This window comes from Triplophysa rosa, linkage group LG15 (genome assembly GCF_024868665.1).
Source record: "Triplophysa rosa linkage group LG15, Trosa_1v2, whole genome shotgun sequence".
In the NCBI taxonomy this organism is placed as follows: Eukaryota; Metazoa; Chordata; class Actinopteri; order Cypriniformes; family Nemacheilidae; genus Triplophysa; species Triplophysa rosa.
Genome location: NC_079904.1, coordinates 23,331,209 through 23,343,104, shown reverse-complemented (window position 1 = coordinate 23,343,104; position 11,896 = coordinate 23,331,209). Strand labels below are relative to the sequence as shown.

Here is an 11,896-nt window from a genome sequence, read left to right as displayed (position 1 = left end):
TTGCGAAGCTTATACTATTCAAATTTCAGTATACTATATCCCTACATTTCTGAAAGGCAGTAGAATTGCCAAAAGCGACGCATCGCCCGACGACTGAACCAGCGTAGGACTACAGTTCCCAGAAAGCCACGCGCCACAATAAATAAACGTCACCGCACACGTGACCATTAAGCAGAGCTGACCAAAATCCCAAACAAGGAAATGGTGGGGTAATAAAACGAACGGATCATTTAATTAATGCATGTTATAATTAATATTTTATTTTATTGTAAATTAAGAAATATTTATGGGTTAAAATGGACTACGACTTCAAAACGAAGCTCGCCGCCGAGAGGGAGAGAGTGGAGGATCTGTTTGAATATGAAGGTTGTAAAGTGGGTCGCGGCACATACGGGCATGTTTATAAAGCGAAGCGTAAAGACGGGTAAGATACGCGCGACACGCGTTTGATCGACGCGTTTCACTCACTGTGTGCGCTTGTACTGTTTGCGGGATGATCGAATGTGTCGGATGATGAGCTCTGTCCTGCGGGCTTGTTTTTGTTTTCATGTGCGCACTTCGCGCGGTCCATCCCCAAACCACCACCGTGTGTGTGTGTGTGTGTGTGTGTGTGTGTGTGTTACTGATAAATGTAAGCATGATTTGCGCGTGTTGTTATGTTCGTATGTGCACGAGCTCAAGCGTGTGTAATGTTTGTTCGTGTGTACGCATGTGCAGAAGTTCGTGTTTTCATTGCATGAAGTCATTTTGCAGATGCCAAACAATCAACTCGTAGTATCACAGTGCCAAGTTTGAAGAGTCAGTATGGCAGATGTAAAAAAGAACAAAAGGAGAATATCTGAAGTTAAGTTCTGACGGGAATTGTGTGTCTTCTGTTTTTTTTTTTTAAAGTTTGTGATCGTTTCAAAAGGTTTGATGGGGCTTTGAGGCTCATTTCATTACAGAAGGAGAGAGAGAGTAAAGAAAGTTTCAATGGCACCCAAAGCCCATTCTCAATGTCTTGAAGTCACATTTATTCTTATAAGTATGTTTATTCTTCGAACCATGACCTCGGCGATGCTGTTTGACATATTGTCTGAAGCACGATGAAGGCCTTTTCACCACGTAAGACTGTAGAATGTTTTTAGCTGTGTAGCCATGACTTATTAAAGGCTTTCAACATGCCTATCTTACTTTGACAACCTTGGAATGCAAATGTATTGTTTAAGAACAGATGGTATGTTTCCGGGGTCCTTGAGAACATGCATGGCCTTCTGCAGCCGTGTAAGATATCTTCACAGCTTATCGTCACTTGCAAGTTAATGAATTAAAACCTTGACAGAAAAAATGTTGTTCTTCATCTGTGTGCCACAAGAGCAACAGATGACGCAGTAAGATACCACACCAACATACTGAAGGATGAAAAATCCAATAAATGTTTAGATATAAACAGTGTTTTTGAGTGACAGGGTTTTCTAGAATGATAGATGCAAGGCGGGATGTGATTGGATCCATTGATCGGATAATGAAAAGTGGCCTTGCTGATGTGTGAATCATAAAAGATGTCACTGACACAGGAGGCAAAACATTTCTGTTTAATGGAAGGAGTCCGAGAGATCTATTGCAGGGAAACATAATCGACACAAATCTTATTAACCTTGTCTATTCATATAATTGTCCTTGTTTTTATTTTAAAAAGACTGCGTTTGAGAGTGTGATAGTATACTGATGATTCCATTTTAAACGCTGAATTATTGCGACATGACGCCATACGGCTGTATTCACCTTCGGCTGTTCAGAAATCAGTTTGTTTGATTGGTTTCCTTTTTTGTGCGAGACATCCGTTTCATTAGCTAGTAAACAACTAGAACAATAATACTAGAATTTAGTGCTGTGAGCTCATCCTAGCTAATACAAATATGTTCTGCGAACGTTTTGCTACGTTCCAATTGATGAAAAACAATTTCTAAATGTTCCAGTAACATTGTTAATAAAACGCTCTTTTAAAGTTTTTTAGATAACTTTGAGAGAACCTTTAGAGCATGTAGTGTGCCAAAACTATAAGAAGATTTCCTGTTAGCGGGAAAACCGACCTCAGTTTTTAGTTATCCCATTTAAATAAGCTTTTATTTCAAAGTGTTTATTGTGTACATCTGAACGAATGATTTACACGCGTCTACGGCCGAAATCTGGTTCCAACATGTAAGCGGAGAATAATTTCCTTTTTAAAGTGCAGCGCACTGTAAAACAATACGTGGAAGGATGAAATAATAGTCTATTCATACTTGAAAAAGTGAGAGGTTAAAAATAGACGGAAAGTGACTGATTATTTGTAGCACAACCTCTGGAGCGAACATATTTCATGTTCAATGCATTAAGGTTGGGTGTATTTGGGTCAAGTACACTAGGTTTATTGAATGATGTTATTTAGAGGGAAGCACTGCATCTGAGTTAATGCGTTGCACTTCTGAATGATGGATTTGCATGACTCACTTCTGCACATTTGCATTCCCCCTGACACTCAACACACGCACAGCACTCCTGACGCTGAGCGAGGAAAGCCATTCGCTTAAAAAAAAAGTGTTGTTATTTGTTCTTTGGCTGTGTTAATTTTCTTACATTATCCAATCCTGTAGTTATTGAATGTTTGTATTATAGGAGAAAACAGTCCATTTCATTAGATACCTGTGCTGCAGTGGATTTTGGGGGATTCCTTTTGGTTTTTCTTTTCTTGGATGATATGTAATACTAGTATGTAGTATTCTGTTCTATTTACAGCCGTGGAAAAATAAGAGAGCATTCCAAATGCTCATGTAATCAGCATTTCTAGATGTATTGTGGCCATTCCAGTCCAGTATCTGTTGAATACTCAAACCTCAGGAGTGACATAAAGTCATCCAGCAGCAATGTGAAAGACTGACAGCATGCCAAGACACATGAAAACTGTCATAAAAATCCAGGTTATCACATTAAAAAAATAGCTTTTGAACTTTTCCTAAATACATGTAGAAATATGACTGTTGTATTGCTTAAAAGTGAATCTGAATTAAAAAAAGGCACAGCAGGCCAGGGCAACATTTCTGTTATTTTCACAAGTTTCTCCAGTTTTCTTTTTCTGCTAAGAATTTTTTTTATTATTTGAAATTTGGGAGGAATATTGTTAGTTGTTCACAGAACGAAACAAAAATTATCATTTTACCTTAACACATACGTAGAAATAGTTAATACAGAAAAACTCAAATTAATCTTGAAATGGAGATTTTGGAGATCACAAAGCTACACAAAAGTTCATTTTTTCTTTAGGTGATGCATTGCATTTGTATGTGTGCTGTTGTGTGCACAGTTTTAAGGGCTTTTTTAAACACAGGGAAAAGCAGATACAACACAAGAAAATTGCTTTTAACATTTGTACATTAGGTGGCGCTGTCACCAAATTTCTGTGGGTGAACAAGATGTGCCAATGATGATACGTATTTAATTAGTGTTTAATTAAAAGGCCACTAGGGGGCGCAGCCCCACCTCCTTTTTTGTGTTTTCTCAAACTGTACCCATAAATAAACTTGTAAAATTTGATTAAGACATCTCATTTCGTTTAGAAGTTATAAGCATTACACTCAGAAAAGCAAAAAATAACTTGAGGCGAACTTTTTTTGCGTTTTCTGCCACTTACCATAGAAATTTTGATATTTGGCCTGACACAACTAGTAAACCACTAAATGTTCTGTGTTTCCTACGCTGGTTTAACGAATTTCGTAACGATACATTAATGCGTTTGTAAAATACACCATTTTGCTACATTATTCAATATGGCGACGCCCAACATGGCCGACATAGGAAAACTGGATATCGTTCGACTCGGCATGACACCCCGCATGTAAAGAGGCCAACTTTTAGATTTTTGTACAAATTGTTAGGAAGTTATAAGCAAAAATAGCCATTTTTCGTAACTTCAGACCACTAGGTGGGGCTGCGCCGTAACACAGTATGTTACCTAAGGCCTGGCTAATGATGACACATACCAAGTTTCGTGTCGATACGTGAAAGTCTCGCACTGAAAAGCACTTGGTCGAGTTCGAAAAAGTATGTTTTCGAATAGTTCAAAATTTTGGAAAATTTTCATGATGGAAAATTATATGCATTCGAATCGGCATGAGCTCAGGATTCAGATGAAAAAATAATGAATGTGTTTCTAGGATGTACGGTTCGGAAGTTATGATAAAAAAATGTATGTGAAATTTTGGACTTGGTGGCGCTAGAGGGATTAAGTTAGAGACTCCAAATTTGCTCTGGATAATGTTGGGACTGCCCTCTATTTGTGTGCAAAATAACTAACTTTCCTGCTTACGGTTCTATGGGCTGCCATAGACTTCCATGGCGGAAGAATAATAATAAGAAGAAAACTTACGGATACCATAGGGGTCTCCGCCGCTTTGGGGCTTGACCCCTAATAAGAAACATAAATATAAATAGAAAGAATAATTTCAAAGGTAAACAACTAACTTCAGCTTATGCATGATGCATTCAGTTAACCTAAACTAGTTTAATTTTTCAAAGTTCAGTTTTTTATCTTTTACTATTAAATAGTAATATATTTGTCCACATAAAAATACTGTAGTTTACTGACTATTATTTTGGCAGGTCTTCGGAAGACGATTATTTTTAGTGTGTGTTTGATGGCTTCACTTCACATAGCTTCACTCAGTAAAATCAATGTTCTTGAAATAAATCCTCAGAGCAACTCTGGAGATGAAGTTCATGTGTTCATGTCCTCATACAGCACAGACGCAGACAAATCCATGAGAATCACACGTGTAACGTAGCACGTTAAACTGATGTTTATTCACTCAGACACGCAGAACAGCCAGATGGCGTGTTTAAATAACAGGATTTGGCGTCTACAAGTCTGCATCTAGTTATATGGACTTAATGCAGCCGGAAAACGAGTTTCACTCGCAAAATAGACTACAACTTAGTAAAATAGCGATGCGCCATTGATTAACGTCACACAGAAACAAGCACAATGACAAACGCACTTCACACAAACTAGCAGCTCTGTTTAATGCACCTGCTGTTAGGTGCGCATGTGTTTAAACAGCCACAAAGACCGCTTTCAGCCTTAGGATATAATACTTACTGTAAAGATTATGGGATGCGCGCTAGTCAGACAGGATACACTTTGCTGGCTTAAGTCCTAAAAATTCGGTTTAAAGATAAGGAACGTACCAAGTACAATGTCCTCTCACCATTCTCTCACACACACACTGTGTGTGTCTCGCGGTTGTCAGAGCAGAAATTAAAACCTTTGCCCTCTGTATATTTTTCTGTAATTTATTCTTCTGTGTTTACATAACATGTCCAGAGTTTAGCGGGCTGTGCGTCAGTAATAATGGTCCGTGGGGAAGCGCTGCGTGTACTGAAGTTAAATGGATTAAACGAAGCTTCTAGGCAAAGAATTGGCCTCAATGATTTTTTGTATTCAAATTACTCGAGGAATCGTTCCAGCCCTAGTTTGTTCTCCTGTCTTCAGTTGCAGAGGAAATTTTTCCCAAAAAATAACACAAAGATGTGTATTGTTCGAAATGTAATAAATTTCCTTTGATTATTTTAAAATAACATAAGATAAGAAACGTTTCATTAGAAAAAATACCCCACCTTAAATTGGGCATGTTTACACTACAAACCTTGTCAGTGAACTACGCCGGGCAAAAAACTAAACAAATCGTTCAATATTCGTAATCGAGAGTAAATGTTCAATTAATCGAAATTTAAATTTTAGGCCAAATATTCCAGCCCTACGAAAATGACGACATCTTAGTCCTGTGTCAGCCACCGTAGTGCTGTTGGTTTGCAATTTGCAACCTCACCACCAGATGCCGCTAAATTTCATACACTGGACCTTTAAAATACAAAAATTGTCTTAAGTTTTAAGATAAACTTAGGAAGATCTAAGTGTTCTCAACTGTGCTCCTTTGAGACACCGTGAATAAAAGTATTATACTTTATCAGAATCAAGTATTTTTAGTATAAGAAGTACAAATGTAATGTGTGAATATAGAGCACTTGAAGTACACATGAAGTCTACTAAGTGTAAGTAAATAAAGTGTATTTTACGGCACCTTTTTTCACCTGGGATGAACTAAACTGTGTTGATACTTTATTTGAAATTGAAACATAATGTTGTATGCATTATTTATTCATATTGATAATATTAAAATCAACAATAAGTATCCATAATAATGACATAAAACTAATATGCATACAAAAAGAGCGTAATGTGTTTATTAATAATGATGTGGCAGGGGTACAGTAATGTTCTAATGTAGGAGTTGAGATGTTTTCTCCTCGTGTAGTAATGTTGTGTCTGTGTGTTTTTTTTTTCAGGAGAGATGAGAGGGAGTACGCCCTGAAACAGATAGAAGGCACTGGCATCTCCATGTCTGCCTGCAGGGAAATCGCTGTGAGTTGTACAAACTTATTTTTAAGCACTGCTTTAAAGAATTATTCCCGTAACATCCGCTGGGTTGCGAAAGAAAGTCATTTGGTGTCGTTCCGCATATGTAAAAACATGTAAGCTGGCACCACAAACAAACAAACATGTTAAATATTCAACAAGAAATCATACTTATTTAACATTCTGTGCAAGTTAGATGCTATATTTCGGCTCTATTTTGCTTGGTATCTGTTAAAATAATCTAGAAACTTTTTTAAGCTTCGGAGGGTTTAAACGGATATGAATCATATATTCTTTTCTCTCGCAAAATGCAAAAACATTATTCAGTATTAATTCATTCTCCAGTCTGCCTTTTACAAAAAAGAACTCGGCAAAAACGCAAGTCCCACCGTTTTCTCCTAACGTTACTTGCCGTAGTGATGCGTTCCTGTGGTGTCTGGCGATGAAAAGCAATCACGAGCTGTAAGTTTATGAAAATTATAAACTAATTTCAAGCACCGAAATTCCCTTGCAGTAGCTATGCAATTAGCTTTATTTATGTTATTATCTGTTCATCTTCGCTGAGCTTCATGTTGGGAAAAACGCGAGTGACAACGCATGAGTGTCGTGTTCGCGTTTCTCTCATTGTGAGCGTGTTCGTTGTGTTTATATATTTAAAACAATGAACTTGAGCTGAGACGTGGCTAACTTGCTAAGAGGAGTAAAACGCTGACAAGATGCATTTACACTTGTCCAATTTCGTCTGGAATGCGTCCTCCTGAAGTGGTTTGACAGACAGGATTTAAATCTGTCACGAAAGCCTTTCAGAAGGCATTTGGGCCGGTTGCATAAACTGCTTAGACTAGTCTTACAAGTTACAATCTAATTTCTTTCTTCAAGTCAGTTACATAAAAAGGTAGATTGGTTTAACTGAAATCTGAAAAGTAGAAAAATATATTTTAAGGTTTGGAGGGTCTTGTTTAATTCCATGATTTCATGCTCCGAGTCCTTTTACTCACCTGCTGTGAAACAGCGTGTATTGCCAAAAGCAACGTGATGCAAAGAAGTTGAATGTATTATTTTTTAACAGCTTTTAATTTCAAAAGTGTGCTGTCAGCAGGGGCGATTCTAGGATTTTTTTCCACTGGGGGCACAAGTGGGGCCTCAATTAAAACCCAGACCTGCCTGAAACGCCTCGTGTAACCACACGCCCACAAATCTACGTCAGTTGGTGATTGGACTAAGACCGCCCAAATGTTTACTCAAGTAAGGTGGGCGTACCTGTCAGTACAATTGAAGAGGAACCTGATGTTCCAAATATGGTTAGAGGCGTTACATTTCCCTCACACGCTTGCAGTATTCGACACACTGGTGAACTGGCTAATCATAGCACACCTCGCTTTTCAGAGCCATGAGCTTTGTAAAAAATATGCGTGTTTCAGAGAGGCGGGGCAAAGAGGAGATACAAACATGCATGGTGTGTGAAAATACAGCGTTTTTAAACCTTAAATCCTGTATACACATTGCATCACATCTAAAACAAACGATAATATTAGTTTTAGCCGTGTCATATGACCCCTTTAAAATAATGTAATGCGAACTTGCAATTGCTATACTTGTGGTACAGTCCTTTGCTGTTCAGCCGACGCTTGCGAATGGCCAAACACGTCCGTCTAGGACATGCTTTCATAGAAAAATGATGGAAAAGTTTCACCACCCGAAAAAAACGCGTTCTCTGTAAATGAAGAGTTCACTGTAGCTCACAGCATGCACATATTGTGTGCAGTAAAAAGTAGATAAACTTACCGTGCTACTTATACAAACAAAATCTGATTATTATGATTTGAATTTGTGTTCAACAGCCTGGCAGGCAATTAGAGGGGTGGGGGCACACCGGGGGCAATCATCTTTCAATCATGCCCCCATGGCCCCACCCCTGTATACGCCACTGGCTGTCAGTAAAGCTGCATTGCCTTATTTGAAAGTCTTAAGTAAGATCATTTTACCATCACAGTCACACAACTGTTGTCTCCCCAAATCACATGACACCGGTCCCTTTGTTATCACATGACTAATGGAAGGTAAACATTGTGCTGACGTTGTTGTTTTTCAGTGCTATGAAAGGCATGTCACGTCATGTTGCGTGCGTCGTTGCTTCATGTGTTTGGTCATTTTTCATAATCCTGTCCAAAGATCATATTTCTGTGCATGTGCATCTACTGTATTGTCACATTCGGGCAGAAATCTTGTATCTTCATATAAGGTGACATTACTATCGGTTACTTTTCACATCTGTCTGTAGAGCCCCTTTCACACAGAGATCCTGGAAAATACACGGAAAATGTGTCCAGGAATTTGTCCCGGGATCGTTAGATTTTGTTCATTCACACTGCCAGTGATTTTCTGGAATCTGTGCGTGCGTTCACACACATCCCGTGAGGATCCCATGAAGACACGTGACGTAATGTACGTCAATATAATGTTATGTGCATTTTATTGTTGTTGTGAAAATAGGGTTGATAACTGTGAAAGATATTTCCTTGCAGTGTTTTTAGCTGGCTAAATGCAATTTGTTATTATTACTGCCTTCCTTTATTTAGTGCCTAAATAATCTCTCTTTTTTAGGTGATTATTCTGTAGCATATATTGTTGCCTTTTGCAAATGACAAAGACATCAATTTTAAAACAAACTTTTTTATATTTGTTATTGGTAAATGCTAGGCCAGGCTAATGGCCAACGAGATTAAGCTAAATATAATATAAATATAAAATGTCAAATGAAAACAAAAAAAGCTTGTTCAGGCTTGTTTGGTGCAAATTTACACAACCTTAATGAAAAAATATAAAGGAATGCTGCGAAGTAAAAATGAGTAATACTGCAATACTTTTAGGCAAGCTGCCCACCTATATTTCAAATCTTTTAGTCTCTTACACAAATAGTTACTATACTAGATCTCAGTCATGCATTCGTTTAAAAGTTCCAAAAGTTCTCTCAGAATTTGGAAAATGTGCTTTATCCTTTTATGCCCCCTGGGCTTGGAATGATCTGCAAAGTACTGTCAAATTAGAGTCTCTGCCATCTCTGGGTACTTTTAAATGTCATCTGCAATCTGTTTTAAAAGAGTCTTGTACGTGTTTTGCTTGATCTTACCTTTATTAACTCTCTTGTATTGTAATTGATTGTGGATGTAACTTTATGTTAGAAGAAGAGACTGTAAAGTCTCGATGGGATTTTCCTGGCTAAATAAAGGATAAATAAATAAAAAAATACAAAAGGCACGCTATAATAATTTTTCAGTAATATGATGTACAAAAGTTTGAGAAAAGTTTTTTAGCATTTAGATTTTGTAACCATTTCGGAATAAGATCACGCAGATCGAATGAAAAACCCGTTATTGCATATTCCACGTAATGCTATAAAAACCATACGTAAATTTCGAATGAAAAAACCCTTAATTCGCAAAAAAGTATTTACGCTCGCTTGAGGTGGTTTTTCGTTTTTTTGGAAAAGTTTTAATGGGAATAATAGGAGATGGAAATGCATTTGTCTAATAAATTCCTCCAAAAAGTCACGTAACATGTTGAGATGTAACGATTACCAGTTTAATGGTTTACCGTGATAATAACGTCCAACGCTTAGTATTACCGCACGTTTGTGGAAATTTAGATATACTGTCACACGTTGACTTCGTATTTCTTTATACAGACCCATCATTTCTACTTTTCTAGTCATTTTTTATTTAATGATGTGATATGATGAGTTTGAAACTCCGTTCAGCTTGTTTCTTCTGCTATGAGCGCAGATGTCATGCTGCTTTCTCCTTGGTCCTAAAGTACACCCTGTTTCTCAATTGTGTTGTTTATATGAAAATCTGATTTACTCACTTAAGGTTGTTTAATCTGAACTAGGAAACTTTTACCTCATGCCCCCAACCTGCCATGACTAATATTAATATTAATATTATTTATTTGATGTAAATCAAACAACATTTACAGGTAAACTAAATTTGGTTTACTTTCCAGAACATGTTAATTAAACCGCGATAATTTTGATAACCGTGATCTGAAATTTTCACACTGTCACTGTGAGACGGCGTAACCTGACTAACCAGAGTAATGATCTTGTTACACAGCATCAGAAATTGTTGTTATGGTCATTCTTAAATGCCTGAGCAAATTTGTCAAGTGTTTAGAACTTTCACGACTGTGTTTCCCGAACAGCAGGCATCCACAAAAGCACTGCATTTATTGTGTTTCGTAATCGTCTGCTTGCGCAAGTATTATGAAAATTATTATATTCAGTGGCTTCTCTTACTGATATTTAGTGGCAGTTTATTAGGAAGTGACGGTTGACTAGTTGGATGGAAACGGTGCTTATTCGCAAATGTTTTATGCGATATTCCAATTTTGCACATAGATTTGCAACTTTGGATGGAAACCCGGCTAGTGTCTGCACAGAAACACACAGGCTTCTCCGCAATACGAGCACGTCAGGTGCACACAACCTGTTTTAAACGTTTATTGAAGCGCTGTGTTTTATCGTGTTAATAGTTTTGAGAGAAGTAATTTCAAGTTTAAACTGCGTTTAGAAGCAGACAACACTATTCTCACATCTGACCTTAAGTTTGGTGATTAGGACTCTTGCATTCATCCATGATTTAGCTAAAGACAAATAGTAGGCCTATTTCTTAGTTTTTGATTTACTAACAAACAAAAATGACTCATCTAACAATATTTGTTTTCATAGCCAAATTATTTACGATTTATTATAGTTGTGTTTCATCACTACACGGCTTTTACGGCATTGTTTCTGCCTTTTGTTCACGCAGGTACTGCAGGACAGTGATTCTAAACTGGACCCAATTCTTCCATTAAACATCTTAATGTGACAACTGAATAACAAGAAATACGCCCTCGAAATATAACAAGTAATGATATTATTATGCCATAGGCCGAACAGGGAAATTGGCTGGATATAATATGGTCGACTGCAGATGAATGTGTGTCTCTCCTCGTTTGCCTTTAATTTGGAAAAGAAAGACGGACATGCTGTGTAGATTTCCCTGGAGTCATCTTTATTTAGATACTATACGGCCGAGGGAGTAAGTGAAGGTCTCATCTCTCTTCTGATGGCCAGATACAGGGCTCTAGTCCTCTAGAGGTGAGCGCAGGTGCATCACATTCACTCGGATGATCTGCTTCACTCAGTTTTATGCGCTGCCCGGGGCAACGCTCATGAGCATCATGGCACATTACTGTCCCGGAGGAGAATTTTATTGCTCAGATGTTGCTCTTACATAGTTTGAGATTTGATGGAGTTCTCACTTGAGTTTCATTTAAGGATCAACTTAGTCTTTTATCTTCTAAACTTGTTTAGGAGAAATAAAAAGAGAAACAAATGAGAGTGTGATTGTTGAAACTCATGAAGAGTATGGAGATGAATGAATGTAGATTTGAGTCAATTTGATGAGAAATGTTTGAGTTGAT

General features: G+C 37.5%; 1 protein-coding gene across 1 annotated transcript in view; it reads left to right on the top strand.

The window, feature by feature from the left end:
* Positions 1-175: 175 nt before the first annotated feature.
* cdk19 (cyclin dependent kinase 19) overlaps positions 176-11,896 on the top strand; it is a 51,763-nt gene continuing 40,042 nt past the window's right edge. Inside the window, exons 1-2 of the mRNA XM_057352607.1 lie at positions 176-424; positions 6,361-6,436. Coding sequence (XP_057208590.1) covers positions 297-424; positions 6,361-6,436 — 204 coding nt within the window. The 5' untranslated portion in view covers positions 176-296. The remainder of the gene's footprint in view (positions 425-6,360; positions 6,437-11,896) is intronic.